The 27895-nt window shown below is 38.7% G+C and overlaps 2 protein-coding genes across 2 annotated transcripts in view; one reads left to right on the forward strand and one right to left on the reverse strand.

Moving 5' to 3' along the window:
• Positions 1–27895, forward strand: part of SHC4 (SHC adaptor protein 4) — a 149131-nt gene that overhangs the window by 87070 nt on the left and 34166 nt on the right. The window contains exons 5-7 of the mRNA XM_033190186.1: positions 11242–11295; positions 15509–15560; positions 26493–26616. Coding sequence (XP_033046077.1) covers positions 11242–11295; positions 15509–15560; positions 26493–26616 — 230 coding nt within the window. The remainder of the gene's footprint in view (positions 1–11241; positions 11296–15508; positions 15561–26492; positions 26617–27895) is intronic.
• EID1 (EP300 interacting inhibitor of differentiation 1) lies at positions 4414–6340 on the reverse strand. The gene has a single exon (XM_033190187.1). The coding sequence runs from the start codon at positions 6062–6064 to the stop codon at positions 5498–5500; it is 567 nt and encodes a 188-aa protein (XP_033046078.1). The 5' UTR covers positions 6065–6340; the 3' UTR covers positions 4414–5497.

Here is a 27895-nt window from a genome sequence, read left to right on the forward strand (position 1 = left end):
TCACAAATGTCATTTATAGTTTAACATATCTATTTTTCCAGAGAAGCCTGGGGATAATGAAAAGAATAAAGTTTTACACAGAGTATGCCTACAACTTAATACAGCACAAGGGAAAAATCTGTTGAAGATTTATGCATAACAATCATTAGAACAACAGCATTACTAACCCATCGCTGGGGCATGTAACCACCTACATACGTGCCCCTACCTAACTGGCTTTGAATGAAGAACTAAGGTGCAAAGAACATAGAAAATATCATTTAGCAACTCATATCCTTAAATTGATCATTGATGTCTCCACCAACCCTCCCCAAATGGATAGCAATTCTATTATCACAACTGACAGACTGTGTGTTGGGCCAGGGTGCAGATGAGGGACAAAGGGGAAAGGTGATGTTGGGGTTAGTGTTCTAGCAAACTGAAATTTAAGCAGAAAATATTTTCCTCCAATTCTTGTGGTTGAGAAGCTTTCTAAAATGTTATTGTATAAAAGATAATGTTTTCTTCCTTAATAATTTATGATACTGTGGTGTGCCTAAGTTTTCATTGTGAACCTCATTTCTCAAAGAACAGCATTGCTGAAGCAAATGTAGAAGATACGTAGGCAATGGGCTAAATATGTACCTTAACAAGGACATTTTGTTTGGCTTGCTTTTAATTTTTTAAACTAAATTCCTTCTATCAGGTTATGTATGTGTATTAGGATCTGATTTTCCTCTTTGTCTAATATGTTGTGATCCAAGTTTCTTTACAGTTAAGGTTTTATTGTGTGGAGTGCTGTTGATCAAGGTTTAATGTGTACTTAATAATAATAACATGCTAAAAGCTCTGAGGTTACATATGAGTTGAAATGCTGGTTTTGCCACTTACTGGCAAGTGACTCTACTACTCTGGGCTTCAGTTTTCTTCATCAGTGAAATGAGGATTATGGTACTTACTTATAAGGTTTCTGAGAGGATGGATTTTAAGTGTCTCATAGGTCTGTTTAGAGGATTCAATGAGATAATAGATGTAAATTATATAGCATGTGCCAGTCACATAATACCTATTATTATTTACTCAAATATTCTCAGAGACCTTTTCATATACTCAGTACTTAACAGGAAGAACATATTATAAGATTATAAAATTATCAGTACATATAAGTACAGGTTTTGAGGGCTATTTTATTTTCTAAATTAAAAAACAGAAAAAAATACACTGTTTAAGCAGTAGTATACAACACCTTAGAGGAAAAGTGCTAATATGAAACAGTTACAAGTAAATTCTTGTCTACTTGGGTCCTGATTGATCTTCCAAGAGTGGTGATGCCATTGGTATAATGAGAGCATAACATTTTGGGCTGCGCTTGGAAGATACGACACATAGGAGTGGTAAAACATTCATTCAGTCATTCTCACATTTCGACTTCAGTACATATGTAGATGCAAAATTTATTTTTAGTTTTCATTCACATGGATGGTACCACGAAAGCTCAATGCTGTTAGTTATGAGATCTCACTAAGTAGAGCAGCCCTCTGATTATCTCGGAGTTTTGTAAGGGAGGAAGAGTGGGCAAAGCTGAAGCCATCATAATGACAGCCTTTTGGGTAGAATCTAATGATCATTTTTTAAGTTGGCCCTTTCTGTGGGGTTCCTGAAATGAATGAGGAATTTATGAAGAATGGGATTGTGGTGTATGTGGTGGGGCAGAGTTTATTCTCAGCCTCTCTTTCCCCTTCAGTACCCTTCTTTAGGGCAAACTATTACTACCCATCCATAACCTTTCAGGCAAAACAGAGGTGAGGATAACGGCTGATTTTCATTACCAGTAACTGTAGTAATATGATGTGCTTTTTAAAGTAATCCACATCTTTTCTGCACTGGTGCCATGGAACGGTGTTGTATTCAGCCCACTGCTGGAGTGGGGACCAAAGTTAAGATCTCATTTATCTCAGACCTGAGGGCTGATTTTTAATAACTATTTTGAGCTTTTCTGCAGGCCTAGGGGAAATAGCTGGGAGGTAGGAGAGATGTGCCACTGTAGAGGCCTAAACTCAAGAAACTTTATGTCCTGTGAGAAAGGCAACTAAAATGTTTAAGAAATGAATGCAGCAAAGATTAGAGACCTTGTGGATATAGCACAAGAAAAGGATTAATTAAATCCTTAACGCTACCACTGGAAGTTCTAAAATAAATACAAAGAAATACTAATGCTTTCCCCATACCCACTTAATTTCTAAGATATACTTTGGACTAAAAACAAAGGTTCAAGTTTATGGATGTATTCATAGATGATAGCATTTGTGGAACAGATAGTTCACATTTATCTTTGGTCACTGAGAACATCAAGAATATAACCATTCATTCCCAGAAAATATTTTACAAACCTCCAGAGGCAGAAAATATTAAACATGCAATGCTTGCAATTTTTAAATATTACCATATATCAGGATGGGAAAATAAACTTTCGCAAGGGTAAGTTATAGGTATTTCCTTGTTTCAAAATTCAAGCAACAGACTTTATTGACATACTTTAATATAGTATTTTAGGGCCTCAAGCAAAAATGTCAGAGTCTCAGTAGCTCACACTCCCACTAATTCCTTACTGATTTCTACAACTCTAACAGGTACTGAATTCAGAAGGGTAATAGAGTTAAGGTAAAACAGGCAAAAACTGAGACATCCTTTAGTCTCCACAAGGAGAGGCAACTTGAGATATTTAGAGGCCAAGTAGGTAACGCAAGCTGTGCAAGCACAAGAAAAAACAATGGTGCAAGTCCAGTGATAAATATCAAGTGCTACCTGGCCTCTATGTTGGGGAGATAACACTGACACTTGGCAAACAGAATACCTTCCTTGTCTAAAGGTGAATCAGATGGGTTTTTTTTTGTTTCTTTTTTTGCTTTTTTGTCTGTTTTTTGGCTACATAGGTCTATAGGTCAAAGGCTCCCAGATCTTTTACTTTAAAAAAATAATAAAAAGGTAAGAATCTAGATTTTTAGCTGCTATCTCTGTACTGAGATGTTGGTCTCTTAAAATTATAAGCATGAACCAAACAAAATAGATCTGTGGTCTGAAGACAGCCAACATGGGATATCTGATCTAAGTGAACATTTATAATACATACGGATAAATTTGCAAAACTCTCCCTAATCACACTATGTACTCAAAAGCTTCTTTAAATCCCCTATCCCCAGAACTCCTTTCTCTAGTTCCCTTAAATGAAGATACACACACACACACACACACACACACACACACACACTCTCTCACACATCTTCATTTAGTCCTCAAAATTTGTAAGGTACATCCAATTCTCCCTATTTTCAGTTTAGGACCCAAGCCCGAGAGATTAATTTCCCAGTTACTGAGCTAACAAATAGTAGAACCCAAATTTTAACCAAGTAGTCTGGTTTGTCTGTGGTAACTGCACGTAAAGGAAATACAAATGATTTTACACCCCTAAATGGGGTGTTAAAATGTTAATTTTCTATCCTCAATAAATACAATTAAGTATTTACAATTTTCATTGTCTCTCAGCTTACTGCCTATTTTTAAGACTGAAAAACAACCCAGCGAATTGCAGAGCCCAGGTTTTTCTCCCCAAGATGGGCCTTCAGATGCAACAGGGTGTGTTTCCCACCCCCAACTCTTGTGCCCTACTTAGTTCTAGAGAGAAACAGAATCACAACCTTCTGGTTTGTGGACCTCAGATTTTTTTTTTCCAAGAGTTTATCTTTCCTAGTAAAGATAAACATCTGGAGGTAAATACAACCAGCCAGTTTATTGTGCACTAGCATACCCCCATCCACACTAATTTACATGACGCATGCAATTAATTACCTATCCACACTCATCTGACCGTAGCTACAGGCTAATTGAGATAGCAGTGGACGTGGTAGGATGAAGAAGTCTAAGCACCAACACTTTACTTCCACCATCTCTCCCTCCCAACCCAGCTAGTGTCTGAACAATTCTGATCATCCTTGTCACAGTCCTACCTTTTACAGATCTCTCTCCCCAAAAGACAGGATGACCATAAAATAAATAAGGCTCTGAATTATCCTGTTGCATTGGATATTTGTTCTTTACGGCTATAATGGAGCAGAAGCATCTGGAAACTTTTTACTGATCATGATAAAACCTGCTGATATACTCATTTTGCTGAACATAGCCTTCTGATGTAATCATTACTCTCCTAGAACCTCAGCATCGTAGTAAGGTAACCAGGGCAACCTACTCATTGATAGGGCAGGTTTTCCTAGACCAGCAAATTCTTGTAGGGCAAAAACGTAATTTACAAAGTTTAATTTCCAGAAATTAATTTGTGAATTAGATAGCTGAAGCTGGATTATTTTCCCTTAATACTGGTTAACACATACAATAAAAGGTAGTATAAAGTATGTATGCAATATTATTAGCCAAACAAAATACACAGAACAAGAAATTTTATTATCTCCAATGCTGGTGCATAACAAATAACAAGCTTAATTAGAGGAGGAGACAGAGGGAAACTTCAGATACCAAGGTAATTTCTGGGTAGGTTTAAAACCTTTAAAAGTTGATAGAATAACTGTTCATAAAGTTTTTTTAGATATAGGGCTTTTTACTTGACAACTTTTTATTAACAGTTCTTACAATATGAAGTTCAACTAAAGTATTTCACCTGTCAAGTTAAAACAGCAAGCAAAAAAAAATTTCTCTAGTATATAACAGCGTGAGCAATGGTTTCTTTGTACATTCACACACATTTAGTGTCTAGATTTCAAAGTTTTTAATTGAAGATGTCTTAATTTTTACTTTTAAAAATGGTTATGACAATGAATTTTCTTGATTTATAGATCACAGTGGCTTTATAAATGATCAAGATACATGTACAAACAAAATTTCAGACGCTCTTGGAAACACATCTTAAGATACAGAGCACACGTGATACATCTTTGAGTTTACTCATCCTTTTGGAATAATGAAGAATACTCCATTTATCTTACACTGAAAATTTAGCCTTTGATAACTATGGCTTGACTAGATCACAATATAGAATATCCCAAGTTTTCTTAAACTTTCAGTCCAAATAACTCAAAAGATATGTGTCCTAGTTGGATACATTTTTTCTCATTATATAATTAATATCAGTGGGCTCTTGTATTGGCAGTTTGTCTTGGTCATGACTTATTCTTGCAAAACCATCTTTACAGCAAACAAATATGAAAGCTATTTTCCCCAATGCAAGGAAAATAATCTGGATCAATAACAAAGTCAAAGCCATAGGTGTTTTAGGACATTCTTGATAAGAGATTTCAACGGTCTTAAAATCTTTTTTTCTTTTTCTTTAATGATTCTCCTCCTTTTTCACAACTGTGCAGTCACTGTCCTATTGTCTTCTATTCTGAAAAACAAATTTTTTTGAAGGTCAAGTTTTTCCATGGCACAAAACTATTTGGAATGAACCCAAAAGATAGCGGAAAGTTGGGTCCCTCCTCAAGTAGTTTCCTCCTCTTTTAACAGCATGTAACTACTCTCTATCAATAATCTCATCACAGCCGAGTTCTTCGGTCAGACGATTGACAACCATCAGTGAAAAAAGCTCTTCGATAAAAGCTAACTGATCAAACGGGGTCTTCTCATAATGCATCTGAAACCCGCCATCCAGGGCTGCTTCTCTTGTTCTCAGAAACATCTTGTCGGCTTCTTCAAGAGCGGCTGATACTCTGTAGCCGGCACCACTAAGCTGCTCCTCTTCGGGATAGTCGTAGTCGTCCTCCCAGTCATCAAATTCCTCGCCCTCGTCCTCGCTCTCGAAGTCTGCGCCCGCCACCTGGCCTGGCTGCTCCCCAGCGTTGGGCCCGTTAGCAAGGCTCCGTTTCCCCTCTGGCGCCGCCATTGGCTGGGCCTCCTCCTCCTCCATTGGGCCTTCCTCCTCGAGCAGTGGCGGGGCCCCGTTGCGGGAGGGACGCAGGGATAGCTCCCGGCTCCCGCTGCCTACCTCCATCTGCGGTAGGTCACCCTCGCCAGGCATCACATCCATTTGCAGGTCACTGCTCTCTTCATATAGCTCGGACAACTCGGCCATTTCCGACATTATGCAAACCGCTCAACCTCTCGGAAAAAGCTTCCAGCAAGATAGACGCTGCGCGGCCGTGCGTTTGTGCGCGTGCGCAAAGGCTGCGCGCTTGCGTAACCCCGCGCGCAGGCGTGGTCCTCAGGTACCGCCTCCTGCTTGGCGCGCCACTGTGGTTGGAGTAGCTCAATGTTTTTCCCGGGGTGTGGGCGTCGCTTTTTGAGCTACGTTTCCATCGATTCGAACTTCGTATCTAGGGACCCTGTAGGCAAGAGCGTAACAGTTTCTGTGTTACTTAACCCTGCTGCTGCTTGTGATGCAGCAAACTGGAAAATAACTTTACATGGCCTTCGTAACATTAGTGTTCCTCCCCTCCCTTCTTCCTCCTCCCCAGGGCAATTTATCTATGTGCTGATGACTTCTACATGCACGTTTCCAAACCAGACAACATCCATAACCACAGATCAGCATGTTAAGAACTATTCCATTCTGTCCTTTTAGTGTTGTCATTTAAAAAGTTAAATTCACAAACAATATATATATTGTACTTTTTTGTTTGTTTGTTATAGCGAAGAAATACTTGGTCCCATTTCTTTTCTCCGGGTAGGTATCTTTCCACTATTACCAATGCGGCGTGTATTCTTTAAATTCTTTTTATTTGCATTTACATGTATCATTATGTATTCATAGCAAAACACTATTTTGTGTGTTTTTTAAAAACATGTTTTACCTGTCTTCGACTTAAAAGCCTCAGCTTTTAAGTTGTATATACTTCTATGAATTATATGACTGTATATACTTAAGGATTCAAGCACATTTCGTTTATTCCGCACTTTATTTCTATTATTATAACAATGTAGTTATGTAGAATTATACAACTCACCATAATGTAGCATCAGTGGGAGCCCTGAGCTTGTTTACCTGCAACTAGATGGTCCCATCTGGGGGTGATGAGAGACAGTGACACCCAAGGTGTGTTCCTTATGTCCAGTGGATTCTGTAATCTCATTTTGGTTGCTGTTACTGCAGAAAATCCTGCCTCACAAAGATAGGATGTTGAAAATGAAAGGAGGCTTTTCAGTACTTTTGTGGCAATCTCAGGATATTCCGCCTTGACTTTAATCGAGAACATATGGAGATTTGAAGTTGTCTCAAACATACTTTTAAGGCCACCATCATTTGCAATATCAAGCAGTTGATCCTCTTCTAGCATGGACAAAGTGGATTCACCTGGCTTATTCACAAATGGGTCACAGATCCATTCTGTCTTTTGTGGATGGGAAGTGTGATGGTTAATACTGTGTGTCAACTTGATTGGATTGAAGGATACAATTATTTATCCTTGGTGTGTCTATGAGGGTGTTGCCAAAGGAGATTAACATTTGAGTCAGTGGACTGGGAAAGGCAGACCCACTCTTAATCTGGGTGGGCACAATCTAATCAGCTGCCAGCTTGGCTAGAATATAAGCAGGCAGAAAAATGTGAAAAGAGACTGGCCTAGCCTCCCAGCCTAAATCTTTCTCCCGTGCTGGATGCTTCCTGCCCTCGAACATCGGACTCCAAGTTCTTCAGTTTTAGAACTCGGACTGGCTCTCCTCACTCCTCAGCCTGCAGACGGCCTATTGTGGGACCTTGTGATAGTGTGAGTCAATACTTAATGAACTCCCCTTTACATATATATATATGTGTATATATATGTGTGTGTATATGTATATATGTGTGTATATATATATTCCATTAGTTCTGTCCTTCTAGAGAACCCTGACTAATACGGGAAGTAATGCTCAAAATCTTTGGAAAGCTGAGATAGGTGATCATGCACCAGCTGGGAGAAAGAAGACCCTGGCTCAGTCTCTTTCAAAATCTCTGCTAATGTTTGAAATGTCAGAAATCTCAGTGTTCATTTGTCACCCCCATGATTCCAGTGTAACTTTGAAAGCAGCCACTTTGCAAGTAAGCAAGTTTTGTGGTTAGCCACTAAGAATGATGCTCTCAGTGCAGACACATTTGATGAAGTGGTAGCCTTCAATAATTGCTTCTATTCTTTATGTTCACATTGTTTTCTTTTGAAAAACTGCAAAGGCTTAGTATTAATGCAGGGTGCTTGGTCTCCATGTGACAAAGCAGTTTAGAAGGCTTCATGGGTTTGTTACACAGCCACTTGCTACCTATTATACAAAGTGAGCTTGGAGAATGTGAATCACCTGTTGTAATGAACTGGTATTTTAAGTAGGACTCTTGGTATTTTCTTTTAAATGCAGCTTTCTTTTTGTTGGCAGCCTTAAAGTCTTCTGCAGTCTCATCGTGGATCTTTCTCCCTTTTCAAAGAAGCTCTCCAGTGAAGTTTGTTTTTTACTCATTTTGGCTGGGGTTAGCTTATGGGCTTACCAAAACTGTGACTGAGAAAGTGCACGGTGCAGGAAAGAGGCATGGATGGAAGTGGTAAATAAGATAATGGGCGGTCCAGGCACAAACTAAAATCGTCAGATTCTGACTTAAAGCCTGCCATCAGCTGCAGCTGTACAAACTGAAGTACATCAACTCACTTGCCACTATGTAGCCTGCCACCAGATGCAGCTTAAGTGTCACTTGCTAGTTACTGATACGGTTTTGATATGAGTCTGCAAGCAATTGATTTATTATGGTCTCTGTGCAGTCAAACCTCTCTGCTATTGTTAATCTGTATTTGCAGCCACTCCCCAGCGCTAGCATCACCACCTCAGCTCTACCTCAGATCATCAAGCATTAGATTCTCATAAGGAGCATGCAACATAGATCCCTCATATGCATAGTTCACAAAAGGGTTCATTCTCCTATGAGAATCTAATGTCACCGTTGATCTGACAGGAGGCAGAACTCAGACAGTAATGTGAGCAACAGGAAGCAGCAGTAAATACACATGAAGCTTCTGTCACTCGCCCACTGCCCGCCTCCTGCTGTGCAGCCCGGTTCCTAACAAGCCACCGACTGGTACTGGTCTGTGGCCAGGGGAGTTGGGAGCCTCTGTTCTAGTTCTCCTCACCATGGACACATAATTTCTGGCTGACTGCTGCTTGGTGTCACATTTATCATAGACTAAAAGTTCTTAAATACATGAGTCTATTTTTAGACTTTGAATTCTTGTGAAATTTCTACACTTTTATATCTTGCTGTTTGATCAGGAATATTTTGTCTTTGTTCTTTAAAAAATTGCCTTAACTCTTCTTATTCATTTATTCTTTCATGTGAATTTAGGGGCATCTTGAATATGATATTATAATATTTCTTATCTGGTAAGGGAATTCATATGCATTTGTTCTTTTAAAATTTGCTTTAGCTCTCTTGCACATTTATTCTTCCATGTGAATTTTAGAAGCATTTTTATTGGAATTGCATGGAATTTATAAATTAATCTGGGGTAGGATTGACAGCTTTGTCATACCATCTTCTCATCCGTGAAAGTGATATATATCTTCCTATTTGTTCAGGTCTTATTTATACTCTTCAATTAAGTTTTCCAAAAAGCATTACATGATCCTTATTAGTTTTATACTAAAGTACTCTTACAAGTGTACCTTTCTCCCCCAAATACAGTGTCTACTTGGCTTTTTTTTTTTTTTTTTTTGAGACAGAGTCTCGCTTTGTTGCCCAGGCTGGAGTGCTGTGGTGTAATCTCAGCTCACTGCAAGCTCCACCTCCCAGGTTCACGCCATTCTCCTGCTTCAGCCTCCCAAGTAGCTGGGACTACAGGCGCCCACCACCATGCCCGGCTAATATTTTGTATTTTTAGTAGAGATGGGGTTTCACCACGTTAGCCAGGATGGTCTCGATCTCCTGACCTCATGATCTGCCCGCCTCGGCCTCCCAAAGTACTGGGATTACAGGTGTGAGCCACCGTGCCCGGCCGACTATTGTTGATATATGGGAGTGACATTGATCTTTGTATATTGACTTTGTTTTTACTGAAATATAAATGTAGACAAGTACACAAGTCCATAATAATTATCACAAAATGAACAGTTGTATAACCAATACTCAGATCAAGAAACTCCAGCACCCCAGAAAACCGTTTGCCCCTTCTTCCTGTGCTCCAGAAATAACCACTATTCTGATTTCAAATACCATAATTTTGCCTAGTTTTGAACTTCATATAAATTAAGCCATGCAGTATATATTCTTTGTATTAGGCTTCTTTTGCTCAACAAACATGTTGTTGCTATATAGTATGCCACCATTTGAATATTACAATAGTCATCATTGGGATTGTTTCCAATTTAGGGCTGTTATGAATAGGGCAGTTATTATCTTCTTTGAGAATATTTTTTGTTGCACATATTTACACAATTGTGTTGGATATACATGTAGGAATAGAACTGCTTGGTCATCTTATGTAATCAGCTTTGGTAGATTCTGTCACACAATTCTGAAAACAGGATTAGGTCAATAGGTGCATAGTTGGTGTTTTAATGAACCTTAAAAATGGCATGACAAATATGGCTCTGCCAATGGTCATTACACTGTGGTTTCCAAACAAGCAATCCTAGACTCTCAAAGAAAAGACAGTCTTCTTAGCTGATTAATGCAGTTTACTTGGCGATTCTTACTCATATTAGAAGTCTTAATGTTAGTGCCTTACTCAGGATGCATTTAGTAGTGAATGACTGAAATCAAATTCAAACTAACTTTTGCAAAAATAAACAAAAATATAAAGGGACAGGGTGAAATATATTGATTAAAGTGATGGAACAAATGTTACCAGCAGACCTTTTTCCTATTGTTAGTTCTCCGTTCTGATTTTCATCAGAAGAAAAACTTCATATTCCAGCAGACTTTTCTCACATGGCAGCATAATATGGCCCCCAGAAGCTTTGGGCTTACATAGTTTTTAATGGCAGAGAGAGAGGCTTTCTCTCCTATTATTCATTTCAATTCTTCTCAAAAGACATTGATTGGCTCTGCTGTATCCAGAGAGATGGTATTTTCTGATTGGCTAGCCCTAGATAATGTTCCACCTGGGTGGGCAAGGGCAGTGAGATGGGCATCACAAAATCACCAGAATCTCGTGGTTTAAATGAGATTATTATAGAGCGTAGGTGGGGTGGTTTCCAAAGGGATGCTGATCAGGTAAAAACAAAACAAACAAATGTATGTCTATTACTGTTACACTGTATGTAACTAGAAATAATGATTATATTAGCATACATGTTTATGTTTTTCAGATTATTGCAAATCATCATATGCAGTCTATTTCATTTGCCTCTGGAGGGGATCCTGTAAGTATGGATTCACAAAAGTTCTTTTTATGAGTTAAAATAACTTCTTGATGTTTGGGGCTGGATGATAAAAAAAATAAAATAACTTTTACATAAACCATATTAGCCACTACATGTCTTTTCCTAACATACGATTACAGTCTGTGAATAGCTACATGTAGCAGATAATAAAAAATTTACCTTGGGCAAAATATTTCCTATCATTACATTTTAAAATATTTGGATTAGTAGATGAAACTAGTAGTGCTCCATTATGTTATTAGCCATGGAGTTATCATCTAATAAGCTTCTTGTTGATAATGTCTAGGTCATGAAAAGCAAGTATGTCACCCATGTGTTGCTCAATCCTTCCTTAGAATTTCTTCTCAACAGAGTTTCTGGCACACTTTACTAATCAACTGGACTTGGTATATCAACCAAGTTAACTAAGTCTAATCTGGAATGAGCAACCAGGTTTGCAGGAGCTCATGGAGGAAATGCTGAGCTGGGGAGAGAGAACTTGTAGTTCTTCTCTACTAAGAAGAGGTCGTGTGGTACTCATTTCCTGGAAATTGTACAGGATTTCTCCAAGCCTACTTTGCAGAATGGAGTGTCATTCCTTGACTCCCTACTGAACCATTTCTGGACCAGAGTAAAAGGAGAGGGGCTTTGAAGCCAGGGAGCCTGCAACTGAGCAAGAAGCAAATCTGTTTAAACTGAGGGAGTAGAAGAATGCTTTTGCCACTCTGTGACATTATCGGTCTTTTTATTGTACTCTTTCCTCTTCTAACCTTCTATATGTTTTGATGAAAGGTTAGAAGAGGACAGAGTACAACTTTCATAGGGGTTAAACATCAGTAATGTCAAGAAAACAGGGGGAACATACACAGACCTTGTTCTTAGAATGTATTACCTTCTTTTCTGCAAAGCATTTCTTTTAAAAAAATTATATCCTTCAGGAACGAACCAGTAAAATTCAGTTTAGCAACTGATTGTTTTCTATCTACCACATTTAGTTTTCACTTCTAATTGAGGAATAAAATGTAGAGTCATCAATAATAGGACGACAACCTAGAAACCCAAGAAAGATATAGAAGATGCTAAAAACTAAATCTGGCAGCTGATATCATGGTAGTTTTAATTTGTTTTAAATTTTTGCTAAATATTCAATGGGGGAGAAATAATTGTATATTGCAAAAGGAAGTAAAGTTCTGAAGTTACTCTGTAATCATTGCTTCATTTACTGGCATCTAAAGTATTTAAGCAGGTTCTTCCACTTGGGTGTTGGTGTAACTTACCTGTGTATAAAATATGTAGCTAATGCTATTTAAATTAGGCAATTCTTAAAAACACTTCAATAATTACTTGTCTTCACATTGGCTACCAATGACCCAAAGTATTTAAGCATGTCAACCCAAGACATGATTTTTTTTTTTGTAATCTCACTCTTGTCACTCAGGCTGGAGTGCAGTGGCATGATCTTGGCTCACGAAGCACATGGAAGAAAAGCAGCCTTCATAGGATTTCAAACCCTTGTTTTCTAATTAATGGATATTCGGTTTCCCCTTTAGGCATTACTACTTCCTCATCTTTTAGCCTGGGGTGTAGTTATTTTCAAATAACTATTATATATTAGTTCCATGATGCTGCCATTTTTAAAAGTAAACCAAATGTTAAGAGTTCTACCTTTTCCCCAAGAAATTCCACAGATGCCTAATTGTGAATTCCCACTAGCAAACAAGGGACATACAAGGTGTCAGGTGCTTAGCAGCTGCTATTTGAGCCCAAGAGCCTATCTGGACTCTTTTCCATCCAGCCTTGTAATCTGGCCTCATTAGGAACACCAAGGATGGTGGCTGACAGAGAGGGTCAACTGAATCCGGGCTGAAAAATACCAGCACTTTCTCGTCTTCCTAGCTCAGTCATCCATGAAGGAATTCAAATACTTTTCTTAAGAGATTTAAAGTAGTGTTTATACGTGTAGTATGAAAAATAATTATTGGTGTTTGCCCTAAATTTCTCCCGGGTTGTCATCATGTTAGAATTGGTGTGCAAACAGTCATTTACCCAAGGCATGCCCTGAATGATTTCTATTATTGTTCTCCAGAATCTTAAATTTTTTCCTACTCTCTTCACGTGCCTTTAGTTCTTTAAATTGACCAAAGCACCGTTCCTATCGAAAACAAACAGTAAATAATTTGTGGCCACTATGGGGAAAGTTTGTACCTGCTGCATTGAGAGGTGCTCTCTGAAGCTGGTGAGAAAGCCTATTGATTCAAATTTAAAATAGAAATCTGGCAGCAGTGCCATGGCTTAGTTGGTTAAAGCACCTGTCTAGTAAAATAGAAGTCTGGAGCCACCCTAAGCACTGGCATTAGAAATCATCTCTATGAAGTTTTACCGTCAGGTCAGGGAGGCAGTGTGATGTACTGCCAGGCTTTGGAGTCAAGTAGACTTGACTTATTTAAATTCCCTAAACTCCAGAGTCCTCATATGTAAACGGAGGATAATCCCTATTGCCTGACAGTGTTGTGGGAATTAAGTGAAATGATGCGTGGTTAGTGTTAGCACAGTGCCTGGCACACAGTCACAAGAAGTAACTACTATCACTATTGCTCACACATGCCCATATTTGTTTTAGGATACTAACTGAGATAGTTTACAGCTTTAGGGCGAACTACATACAAGGGTTGGAAGCTGACTTAAAAGTCCCTGTGGTCCAACATAGTAATTTTTCTCCAAGATTTCCTCCAAAATTTCAAAAATAATGAAGTCTTCTCATCTCTTGGCCTTTGCTCGCCCTCATTTTTACTCTCTTTGCAAAAACAGTTAACTTGTTTTCCATCCGTCAGCCCTGAAAACAGTTGTTGGTAATGTCTCTATGGCTATATATACTTTCTCCACTTAAAAAATGCATTGTGAATATGTCAAAAATTAAATACATTTAAACATATTTTCCCCTGCTATTTGTGCTTTACTTTTAGCATTCTGTAAATTCTCCCAAATGTTTACAGCTATAGAATTTTAGAACTATACCAGTGTTGGAGGCTGTTTTGAAGATGAGGAAACTGAGGTCTGGAGAGGTCTCACAGCCTCTTTCCCATAATTGGACCTACCAGACAGCATGACTGGCATCACACCACCTCTTCACTTGAATAAGAGTGGCAAAGTCCCCGGCAATTGTGGTTTTCCTTCTAAATTCATATAAAACAAAGCCCATAGATATGGCGTTATTTATTTAGCGGATATTTAAAACCTTTTTTCTTTTTGCATAAATTTACTTAGGTATGTGTTATTATTTTTTTAATTGCCCAAGATGAGTTATGCTGACCCTGAGATCCGCTTCCTGTGTGATTCATTGTGGGTTATTAAGTGATTGTCCTTGAGGGTATTACAAACATGGGCTTTTATTTCCTGCCAGTTGATTGCATCTTCCCTCTAGAGAGTCATACTTCTGATCTGCAAATGGCATTGTGTGTATTTTTTCCCGAGAACTTAGATAACAAAAAGCATCTTTAATTATTAAAACCTTATCATTCATCAGCTTATTGTTTTCAATAAAAACTGAGATTACCAAGTGGCATTTTGTTTGTTTGTTTTTACAAAGTCAGCAGTGCATGTCTTTTTGAACTTCTTAAGTTTTTCAGGGGTTCTCTTTTTTAAAAAAATGATTCTTCTTTTCTGTATATTGATCACATAAATTCATTGTGTTTTCACTTTATCATCCCTTAAGTTAACTTGCACTGCATACAAGGAAGCTAACAACCACAAAATCCAACATGTCTCTTTAGTCAACTTACTTTCTGATATATGTGGTATACGTTTGGACAACAGGAAATCATGATGCCCTATCTTAGTTTATGTCACCTTTGTGATTGCATAATCCCTGATACTTCAACTTTCAATCTAGGATAGCATCATAGTCCCTAGCCATTTTTAAAGAATATGTCCTCACATATTCCCTATCTGCTTTCTATTTTATTCTTAATGACAGTCTGCCTCTAAATTTTTAATTTTCCGATTCTTTCCCCAATGGACAGAGAACATGGACTCCATAATTGTTAAACTATATAGTGTATATTTGTTTATGTTTCCTTTTACAATGCTTTTCTTGTCTCTTTAAATAATAACATTTGTATTTAAGTCCTTGCCTCAGTATCATTTCCGAAATATATGTTTCTTTCAACAGTGCAGTTCATCCATTTTAAATACAGTCATTTTCCCTTTTTTATAGGATACTACAGACTATGTTGCCTACGTAGCTAAAGATCCAGTTAATCAACGAGGTATGGAAAGCAACTTACAGGTTTTTTAAAGAGCTGGTATATACCAACTCTAAAAAGTAACCAACAATTATTTTCAATGTACAGAGTGATGAGTATCACCAGGGTGCTATGTTGGATTCTAGAAATATTATGCAAATTTGAGTTGGAAATAAATCACCCTGTTAGCACAGCAAAGTAGAAAAACTATATAGATGAAATTTAAATCATTTTAAAGATCCACAAACCAAAGGCTTAGCTGTTTGTGTACTCAAAGGAGAAGCTATTGTGGTTATGGTAGATGGGGCTGGCTGTCTGTGTACTTGCTGTTCAAGAGCCTGTAGTATCTCTTTGAATGCTTGACTTCACCATTTGGATTTCTGCTTAAATGCCTCTTTTTCAGAGACCTTCTTTGATAGCACCTCCTGTCTCCAGTAGCATATCCTACCTTGCTGCATCACAATACTTATTTCTCTTTTCATTAACACTCCTCATTTCTATTATAGGTTAGTGCAAAAGTAATCACAGTTTGCCATTACTTTTAATGGCAAAAACTGCGATTACTTTTGCACCAACCTAATATTTTATTTACTCACATATTGCACTTGTTTGTATGTTTAGTGTGTCCTTTCTCCTAGGCTAAAATCTTTATGAGGGCAGGAACCTGTTTCTCTTACTTGCTGTTGTTCCTTAGCACTCATCACGATGCCTAGCATATAGGTGATACTCAAAAACTATTTTATCGAATGACTGAGTGAATGGAAGAGTGATTTGATGGGAATTCTTGTTTCAGGATTTAGCAAGGTCACATGGTTAGTATTGCTTCTCATCCCTAAGGCCGGGACATTCAGACTCCTCTTAGGTAGAAGTGTTAAGTTGCTTCTCCTCCTTAACTAGAACATATTAGTTAGGCCACATCCTCTGCTGTCCCAGGGATGGAGTTTGCCCCCAAACATTTATTAAGTGGACATGGAGTAGGACTTGAAAATTTAGAGAGCTATGAGACACCGAGGTGGAAATACACATGGCATGCTGGGGAGTAAATAAATAGAACACCCTGGACCTCACAATGTAAAAGTCTAAAAGGCATCTATAGGACAGATACAAGAGAGCTAATAAGTAGGGACTTAATCCCATGGACAGATGGGTGGAGAGTACTGTTTACAAAGTAGAGTTTAGACAGATTGGTTTGGCAGCAGGATGTAGTAGATGGGTTTGGGGAGAAACTTAAGGCAGGGATATCCATTTGGAAGCTATTGTGATGGTCAGAAATGAAATTATGAAGCCCAGCTGCTGGCACAGAGCCTGGCACGCAGTAGATCCTCAGCAAATGTTTGCCAAAAGAATGTGGCAGCAAAAAGATGAAAAGGAAGGAATGGAGGATAAACACTATAAAATACTCCACTAAAACTGACCCACTCTAAACTAAATAAGAATGAATCATGGTCAAAGAGTGAGCAAGAGAGACAGGAACTAGTGAATGGGACAGTGGGGATGTAGGAACAGGGCGCAACCAAGGATACCAGAAAAGGGCAACTTCTAATCCTTGCCTGAACTTCCCTAAATAATAACTGCTTGCTATTTCTGGGAAGGCCTCTGAACAACAACACTTTTTGTCTTAACATGGAAATGACAGGGTGAAAGAAAGAAAAAAATGCATCGGGAAATCTAGATGTTTAGTAACTTTGCCATCAGTCATGGAATATCTCTGGGCATGTCATTGCTTTTAAGTAAATGATGGTGAAGAGTTCAAAGATTAATGTATGTCGTTGCTAAGGGTGATGGCCAAGAAAGATCCACATGCTTGCAAAGCTCTCCCTTTGCTTAAGTGAAACAAGAGAGGCAAATAAAATTATGATGCAGCATATTCACTTTGAAAGCTCCTGTTCTGGTGCCTGAGTCATTTGTCAGAGTGAGCTGCTTGAAGAGGACCCCTGGGGATCCTGGCATGGGGATTTTGAGAATCCCCATTCGTGAGAACTGTTTTTTTTTTTTTTTTTTTTTTTTTTTTTTTTTTTTTTGAGACGGAGTCTCGCTCTGCCGCCCAGGCTGGAGTGCAGTGGCCGGGTCTCAGCTCACTGCAAGCTCCGCCTCCTGGGTTTACGCCATTCTCCTGCCTCAGCCTCCCAAGCAGCTGGGACTACAGGCACCCGCCATGTCGCCCGGCTAGTTTTTTGTATTTTTTAGTAGAGACGGGGTTTCACCATGTTAGCCAGGATGGTGAGAACTGTTGAGTGAGGTCCTGGCTGGGAGGTGAAGGATAGAAGCGGTCCAAATCAAGGTTTCAGTTTTTTCTTTCTTTAGCCATTAGCTTGTGTATAGGAAATAAGATTGATGCTGGAGTCAAAAAGACTGGGTTGGAATCATAATTATTTCATCATCTCACTGTATGAAGTTAGGCAGATTGTTTCACAACCTCGAACCTGGATTTCCTTATCTTTTAAGTGGGAATAATAACATCTGCATAACACGTGGAAAGCATAGTTTTCTTTCCTCCCTCATTACATCTTTCTTTCCTGTAGGAAAATGGGTGTGTCCAAGAAGATAACTTAGAAACATAGGGTAGCTTTCTTGGTTTTAAAAGTTAATATGTCTCTATCACTTACTCCTCCTTTTTTGGTCTCCTCGTCCTCTCTCATATAGGTTGGCTATAAAAATCTCTGTGAGAAGACACTGTGTTCTCAACATACCTCCTGCTTGCACACACTCCTGTAGTACTACATCTTTTCCCCCAACCTGAGCCCTTGGACTAACAGTACCTGCAAAGAGGTGATGACACAGCTTTTGAATACACAAATAATTATTAAAGAATATGGAAGGAAAATCCCACCATGGTATATCATTCAGTAGGAGGGAGAAACATAACCCATAAGATTCGCATAGAGAAAGAGAGATGCCTAGAGAACAGTGCCTGAAACATAGCAGATGCTTGGGATTTGTGGAGTTAAGTGAAAAAAGACACAGGTGAAAGAGCAGTGTAATGAGAGCTTACAGCCAAGTGTTTGCAGAGTGTGTGAATGTGTGTGTAAAGGCGGGGTTGCAGAGAAAGGAAAGAGTGGAAGTAGGGGTCCCACAGCTGAAAAGTTAGACCAGAGACAGATTGTGGGGGGCTTTGAATACTGGCCAGGAGGTCACTGGAGCCATCAAATATTTTGAGCTTTAAAAAAATTATAATGGGTTCTGCTATTCTGAAATTACTAAATGATCATTTTTCTGGCAGTTGTGTCTTTAAAAGTGGTATTGGAGGCCAGGCACGGTGGCTCACGCCTGTAATCCCAGCACTTTGGGAGGCCGAGGCAGGTGGATCATGAGATCAGGAGATTGAGACCATCTTGGCTAATATGGTGAAATCCCGTCTCTACTAAAAAAACCCCAACAAATTAGCCAGGCGAGGTGGTGGGCGCCTGTAGTCCCAGCTACTCAGGAGGCTGAGGCAGGAGAATGGTGGGAACCCAGGAGGCGGAGCTTGCAATGACCTGAGATAGCCCCACTGCACTCCAGCCTGGGCGACAGAGAGCGAGACTCCGAGACTCCGTCTCAAAAACAAAACAAAACAAAAATGGTATTGGAAAGCAGAAAAGCCGTCTGGAATTATAGAGTTCAGTTTAGAGGACATCTCATTAGTCCCGGGCAGTGTGTAATGTTCTAAATGGCACTGGAGGAGGAAAGAACAGTTTGGATCAAATTTGTGAACTAATAGTACTTGATGACTATTTAGATATTTAAATTGATGAAGAAATAGGAATCAGATGTTCCCGAGGATTTAATGAGATATCGTATGCAATGCAAATGTCGCAATACCTGGCTTATAGCACCTAAGCAATAAATGGTAGCTATTATTACTATTCTGTGTGATATGGAGTGGTGTTGCCACTAAAGAAACAGGGATTCTTATAAATAGAAAAAACAAATAATCTAGTAAAAAATTAGGCAAAGAAAAATGGCTACCATTTATTTCATGCTCACTATGTGCCAGGCATTTTCAGTACTCCGTCTGCATTATCTCATTTTATCCTCACAGCAGCCCTAGGGAGTATGTAAACATATCATTCCTTTTTTTTTTTTTATAGGAGAAAACAGTGGAGGTGAGAAAAATAAGGCAGTTTTCCTAAGTTTACCCGGCCAATAAATGGATGGACAGATTCCATGTCCTGAGCACACAAAAGAACATGACAAGGCACCAAGAAACACTTGAAAAATAAAAAACTTTAGCCTCACTAGCAATCAAAGACACACAAATTATAATTAGACACCATATTTCATCTCCAAATTTCAAACATTGAAAAAAGATAAGATGTGGTTTAGAGTAGTAGCTATTCTTGAACACTGCTGATAAAGAGTTTAGATTCAAACATTTTAAACAGCAATTTGATGATTTGCATCAAAAGTCTTAAAAATGTAAATGCCTTTGAACCAGCAGTTTTACTTCTGAGGAAATAATTAGGATATGTACAAAGATTAAGCAATATAGATCATTTTTGTATATTATTTATATCATAAGACAAAATTAATTTAGTATTCATGAGTAGCAAATTAAACGAATTCATAGAATGTACTATGATGCAGCAATTAAAGCTAGTAGTAGAAAAATAAGTAATTATATAGGGAAAATATTCACAATGCTGTTAATACAAAAAACATATTATGAAGATTGTGTGTAGTATAATCCCAGGTGACTTTTCTGGGTAGATACACATTATAAAAAGATGAGAAAGACATATTCCAAAATGTTCCTAGTGGTTATTGAGATAACCACTGGATAGTGAAATTTTCTGTAATTTTTATTTCTTCTTGGGGCCTTTTTGTTTTCTAAAACTTACAGTGAATATTTATTACATTTATAAAAAGAAAAAATATCCTAAACCCTTGAATAAATGTTTTAAAATAGTGAAATCAGAAAGATGATGTTATAAAATTAACTAGCAAGTTTGGTTCATCCAGGATAAAATGGCAGATAAGAGAAGCCCAGAGAGTAGGTCTAGGGCTAGGGGTGGGACTGGGGTTGGGGCTGGCAGGGAGGGGAGGGAGGCAGGGCAGGCCAGCAGGTTCGGAAAAAACTACAACTTCTTAGCAGAACCCAGAAAGAAGAGGGCTAAGGATATCAGGGAATGGGAGAAGCCACAGGAGACAGTAATTTGCCTAAGGAGTTGTCAGGTGAGGGGAGGACGTCAAGAAATGAGTATTACCTAACAAAGGGGAAGAGCAAGTTTCTTCTGAAGGAGACATCTCAGATGGTCACACACTGGAAAGGAGTTAAGGGGCATGAGGGTGGGAAGATGCTATTCCGCCCAGCAATTAACAGGCCACTGGTCACTCTGGAAAGCTCAATTTCTGTGGAACTCTAAAGGCAGGAGCCAGACTGCAGGTATGAGGAGAGTATGGTTGATGTTAAGTGGAGATGAGCAGAGGAGACTGGGCTTCATGCTGACAATCCTGAAACTTCCCATTCTTCCGTTTGCTTGATTCGCTTTTAGCATTAGTGCATTTAAATCAGGGCAGTTTCCACTTTTGCCATATTGGCTAGGACCTTTTAGTGAACTCTTCATTTTATCAAAGGCCTTTTCTGTAGAAAAGGTAAGTTCCAGTAAGAATATTTTGAGTTTACTTAGTGATTAATACACTCTGCTTCTGTAATTGCTGTAAATGTCCTCAGGACATCCACATTGTCTTACTCCAAATATGTGGCGGTCCAGGAATGTTTTAATATTTTCTCTGAATGTAGTCTGTGAAGAGGACTGGACTGCCTGGACTACCTGGATATAGGAAGGCCATGCTTCTGGGTCTCTGAAGAAAGTTTTTTTTTTTTTTTTTTTTTTAAAAACCCAAAACCAGTAAAACCAACTTAAATTAATTCACTTATTTTTAGTTATGTTTATAGTTATACAGTATGCGTACGACTGTCCTGGTGGTATTAATTAACTGTGAACTGAATACTGGCTTGCCTCTTTGAGGTTGTTTTCCTAAAGTGTGGAGGATTCCCTGCTTTGATCCCATAGCACCATCTGGTGGTTGACCTGAAAAGCTGAACTTTTGAATTTCTAGTTTTCTAAGTATAAAAAGGAAAAGACAAAAACAAAACCAAAACACTGTTTATTAAAAACAAATATAGCCGGGCACGGTGGCTCACATCTGTAATCCCAGTACTTTGGGAGGCCGAGGCGGGCGGATCACGAGGTTAAGAGATTGAGACCATCCTGGCTAACATGGTGAAACCCCGTCTGTACTAAAAATACAAAAAATTAGCCAGGCGTGGTGGCGGGCACTTGTAGTCCCAGCTACTCGGGAGGCTGAGGCAGGAGAATGGCGTAAACCCGGGAGGCAGAACTTGCAGTGAGGTGAGATCGCGCCACTGCACTCCAGCTTGGGCAACAAAGAGAGACTCCGTCTCAAACACACATACACACACACACACACACACACACACACACATACACACACACACACATATATAAAACTAGTAAAGAAGGGTCTATTACCCTTTAAGAATAGTTGTAATCCTCTTGTTTGTGACTACCTAATCCTCTTGTTTATGACTACCTAATTCGAAATTAAAAAGACAGACTAATATATATCTCAGGTTCTTTTGAATCTTAGTGTAGTACTTGATACCCAGGGCTGGAAGTGTGAGCCCATCCTGCTACAGGTGGGATGAAAAAAATCCAGACTTTCATCTGATTCCCGACACAGAAAGCCAAGCTCAGGCCTTGGCAACAAGGTTACCACATCACTGAAAAGGCCCCCGCATTTTTGTAACTTGGCTCTTTTTATATACAGACATATATATGTGTGTCTTTCTTCTTTCCCTTTAGCTGAAAATTGGGCAATTCTTGGCCAAGCTTTTGGAATTGGTTCTAATCCTGGGAAATGGGCATATTTATATGTGATTCAAAGCCCACCTCTATCCTGTCCCATGACCAACCTAAAAAAAACCATTTCCGTAGAGCAACATAGCATGTCTATGAGTGGCAACAATGGAACTGTGAAAGTACGTGTGCTCCCTGGAGGTAGTGAGACTGGGCAGAACATCTGCATGGGGTCAGTCTGTTTGTCTGCTGTTGCTTCTTGCCTGGGGACAGACAGACACCACTGTTTGTTCTTTTATTTTTGTCCAGTCTTCTCGAGCTGGGTGTGCTGGGTCATGCCTGTAGTCCCAGCTACTTGGGAGGCTGAAGCAAGAGGATCACTTGAGCCCAGGAGTTCAAGTCCGGTCTAAGCAACATAGTGAGACACCTGTCTCTATAATAAATAAAGTAATATGGTAGTAATAGGCTAATCCAAAGAAAAGCAGAAAATTATGTTGATAGCATCAGCTTATGAACAGGACCCAAACCTTAAGGCCTCAGAATCAGAAAAGTTGAGATAAGTAAAAGGTTCTAGAGGTACGCCAGAAGCGGTAGAGGCTAGTTGATATGTTTGATTGATTCATTCATTTCTGTGTACCCACATGCCGCCCTGTTCCTCAGAGAGTTTGAGCTTCTGTGACAGAGGAAGAATAGGATTTCTGTAAAACAAAAAGGGGCTTCAAAGATGACTCAGGGCATTGTCTTGGCAGAAAAGAACCTTGCCATCAAGTGACTTGTTCAAGGTCACATAAATAGTGGCATAATTGGAACTTGAACTCAGATCTGAATCTTTTCACGGAGTTCTTTTAAATGTCCTATTCTCTCATCTCCCTTACTGGAAGTACAATTTAGCTTTTCGTATTTATTTATTTATTCATTTATTTATACTTAAGTATCCTTTTTCTCTCATTGTCGTCCTCATCTTTATCTCTCAACATCTCCTCAATCCTAAGAAAAAATAAAATTGCAAAAATTGTTGTTTCCATTTTGATATGACTTTTTATTTTGACTTTATTTTTATTTATTATTATTATTATTATTTTGAGATGGAGTTTCACTCTTGTCGCCCAGACTGGAGTGCAATGGCGTCATCTCGGCTCACTGCAACCTCTGCCTCCTAGGTTCAAGCGATTTTCCTGTCTCAGCCTCCCAAGTAACTGGAATTACAGGCACCTGCCACCATGCCCAGCCAATTTTTTTTTTTTTTTTTGTATTTTTAGTAGAGATGGGGTTTCACCATGTTGGCCAGGCTGGTCTTGAGCTCCTGACCTCAAGTGATCCACCTGCCTCAGCCTCCCAAAGTGCTGGGATTACAGTCGTGAGCCACCACACCTGGCCTTGACTTCATTTTTGATTGGACTGAGAATTTATGAGATTAAAAACAAAAGGATTACCTTTTCTTTAAAAAAAAAAAAAAGTATTGATTTGGTTAGGTTGTTAGCATATTAGTGTTAGGAGGTATTTTACCATTTAAGCCATATTTGATAATTTAAGCCATATTGTGTAAACTCTCTTTCTCTCTTTCTTCCTTTCTTTTTTAGAGACAGGGTCTTGCAATGTTGCCTAGACTGGGGTGCAGTGGCTGTTTACAGGTGTGATCACAGTACACTAGAGCCTGTAACCCCTGGGCTCAAGTGAACCTCTCTCCTCCCTCCTTTAAGCCTCCCAAGTATCTGGGACTAGTGAATTACCTTTTCTTATAATGTAACACAGCTTCTCTTGGCTCAACTGGAGGATACATCTCCAAGGGTACTTTTTAGGTCTCAGGATACGAGGCCTGACTAGCAAAAAGGAGACTATTTCCACAAATGACCAAAGAAATCATTTATATCACCTAGTGGCTATAAGAACATGTCCCACTGCAGGGACCCACTGCAGTTCTCACTTCAAACAACTCAAAGACAATTTCATACAGTAGAACTATTCATATGATTCAGAGAAATCAGTCTTTATTCATTCAACAAGTATGTTTAGAGCACTTTCTATCTGTTGGTCACTATGTAAAGCTACTGTGGAGAAAAATATAGGAACAATATAAAATGGCAGTCTAAAGATAGACCAAATATTTTCCTTTGGTAGGAAAGATAAATTTATAGATATTCTTAACTGGGTTTCAAAACTGGAATTAGCTCCTAAGTCTATTTCAGGATCCAATTTGTACTTTCAAGGGACAACTTTGTAAGAATGAAGATTTGACACTTTAGCCTTGTTTGATTTAGTAATGCCACCACACCACCATCACACACACACACACACACACCCCTTTCAAAAGTGTTCAGACAAAATTTTTAAATAGAAGTCAAATTAGTTTTGAAATGAGAATATCTGAGACTCCTTGAGATGATTATTAACATAAGGCTAAGAAACACTGTTATAGGTTCTGTTATAACTTACTGTTATCAACTCTACAAATTCTATTAGATGTCAATGAATTGCCTTTTACTTCAAATAAATACGAATTTTTTCCAAGACAATGCAAAGCATAAAATCATGCTTCCAAGTTAGCCTAGTTAAACCAGTCCATAAAGACAGCTGTCTCTCCTCTCCTCAGATATCCCTCTTAGTAATGTGTTCCAGGTTTGTTTTCAAAATGCTGAGACCCAAGATACTTTCCCTGGTATTTAATCTGATTCTCCATGCACTCCTTTAAGAGTATTTCATTCCCTATTGTTTAATCTGATTCTCAATACACTCCATTGCCTCTTCCCTGCTTTCCTATTCTCAGAGAATAGCTGACAATTTTTACAACACTCTTGTGTATATTAAACTGTTATTGGGCTTTTCCTCATCTCTCAATTCTTCAGGTTATCCCAGTGTTCCTTTGTAAAACTTCATCATGAGACTTATTGCCTCTGTCTTTAAGCCATCCTTAGGACTCTTTCTAGGTCATCGTTAGGAAACTTCAGTCATTATATCTTCATATTGCAAGGCCATATTCTCACCAAGGCAGGAATGATGTTACATATGGTATAGAGAGATTAATTTACAGCACCTAACCACAAGCTCCTCTTTTCAGTGGCAGCAGCAGATTTGTTTACCCATTTATAATAGTCGGATGCCTGCCAGCGCCCCAACTTGTTTATTTTTGTGTGAAAACTAGCGAGTTCCCGGTGACTGTGTTTCAGAAAAAGTATCTAATATAAACTCTTTTATCTTCTGGTAATGACACCTTCACCCAATGCTGATTCTGATGCTTATTGAAGATAGTTCTTTTTTTTTTTTTTTTTTTTTTTTTTGAGACGGAGTCTCGCTCTGTCGCCCAGGCTGGAGTGCAGTGGCCGGATCTCAGCTCACTGCAAGCTCCGCCTCCCGGGTTTACGCCATTCTCTCGCCTCAGCCTCCCGAGTAGCTGGGACTACAGGCACCCGCCATCTCGCCCGGCTAATTTTTTGTATATTTTAGTAGAGACGGGGTTTCACCGTGTTAGCCAGGATGGTCTCGATCTCCTGACCCCATGATCCGCCCGTCTCGGCCTCCCAAAGTGCTGGGATTACAGGCTTGAGCCACCGCGCCCGGCCCTGAAGATAGTTCTTTAGTGGAATTTCAAAGATGTGGATTGCTGTACTTTTCAGTGTTTTGTAGTAGCAATGACAGGAAAAAGGGGTGGCGGCAGGGGAGGGGGTTGGTATTTCAAAGCCCCTATCTTTACCAACAGCTCCTTCCCCACTTTTGGAAGCGATTTGGAAAGTCATATTTTTTCAATCTTCCAAAACATACCATGCAAAGAGGACAAAGATGAAACCTCAAACTTCGCCCTCTGTGTAGATTACTACCCTAAGCATCATTTACGCTGAATTCAAGAGCTAGCAGTTAAACATTAGTCACATTGTTAGTCAAATCAGTGTACTTTTATAAAAATGTGGCCCCCAGATCCCTGCCTTGAGCCCCCAATTTGTAAGTGTTGGATATATTTTGGTGTAAAATTTGAATGTTTCTTCTCTTTGATTCATGTGAAATGTGAAGTATTCCTTATACCATTTCATGGCTGCAGAGAACTTGTAGTCCTGCTCCTTTTTATTCATATCAGTTAATGGTTTTGAAGTATTTTGATTTTATGTAATCTTCTCTTTCTAAAAATTTATTATAATACTGTTTTTTGTATGTCCTCTTGCAGCCTGTCACATATTGGAATGCCACAATGGAATGGCCCAAGATGTCATAAATACCATAGGGCAGGCTTTTGAACTGCGGTTTAAACAGTACTTGAAAAATCCTTCTTTAGATACGTCTTGCGAAAGGTCAGCCAAGAGTTTTATAATAATTTGACAATATGTATATATATATGTGTGCAGTTTTCTGTATATATTTATTTGTGTGTGTATATAACATTCATGTGGCATTTTAAAATGAACTAATCAAATTAGTAATTTTTTTCTTACAAATAGACACAGTCTCAGTACAAAATAATATTTTCCTTCCATTCACATTTATCCAGTTATATCCTCTTGCTTTATAACAAGATCAAAAGAGTAGATCCCTTCTCACTAAAAGTAAGAAGAGATTATCTCTGTTATTCTAGCACTATAAAGAGCTTTGAATTAATTAACTGAAGTCAAAATAATAAACATCAATAAACTTCTTAGATTTGATTCAACCCCAGATCCTTTGCATATGAGTTAAAAAAAAAAAAAAACAGCAAGAACAAAGAACAAAATAAGAATTAAATGTCTCTTGTAGGAATTCCTGTCAGTTGGTTTGCGACGTAAATAGATAGGCTCCAGCTAAACTGTGGTTGGAGTGGAACATGATGGGACCCAAGAATTTGGTTGTTCTAAGGCACAGAAAGTCTGCAATGAAAGCTGAACCCTTTCAGGCCTGTCAGACTCCACCAAGTATGGAATGCGGTGATGCCTCTGGCTCACACAATTAATGCCGGGGAAACAAAACTCTTAGGTACTTTAAAATGCATTTTCCTCTGCTTTGTCACTTTGTGTATCAACAAATACTCAGTTTGGAGATCTCCTTTTATGATGTAGTCTAGGGTAGCAAAGGAGAGGCGGTTACCAGGAGGCCTTGATGCTGAATTTTTCCCAGGATAGCACTTCTGTCTTAGTGCTATAATTTTATTGGCATGTAATGAACCCAACAAAACTGTGTGAGTTGTCAGTTGAATCAGTTCAATCCAAATAGACTTGATTTATTCTTTTTTTTTTTTTTTTCTGTAAGAAACTATTCCTGATTCCAATTTGGAAGAAAATTCTGTTTGTTTGTTTGTCTTGCCCTGTTTCAATTTTTAAAACAATTCCATGTTTATATAAATCTACCCACTTACCACATACGGTTCTAATATTTCTTTATTAATCGCATATACCCCTCCAGTTCTGTGCAGACAAGATAGCTGGCCATAGCTCTCTTATTTTTTTTTTTTTTCATCTTGGATTAATAAACTGGGACAGGCCCTGTACCCAAAGAACAATATTTAAATTTTATATGGGCAAAACATTTCCAAAATGGAACAATCAAAGTGTGCTGGAGATACTCAAGAATACTTTGTATTTTTATAATATTATGACAAAA

This window comes from Trachypithecus francoisi, unplaced genomic scaffold, assembly GCF_009764315.1.
Source record: "Trachypithecus francoisi isolate TF-2019V2 unplaced genomic scaffold, Tfra_2.0 Lachesis_group3, whole genome shotgun sequence".
NCBI classification, from domain to species: Eukaryota; Metazoa; Chordata; class Mammalia; order Primates; family Cercopithecidae; genus Trachypithecus; species Trachypithecus francoisi.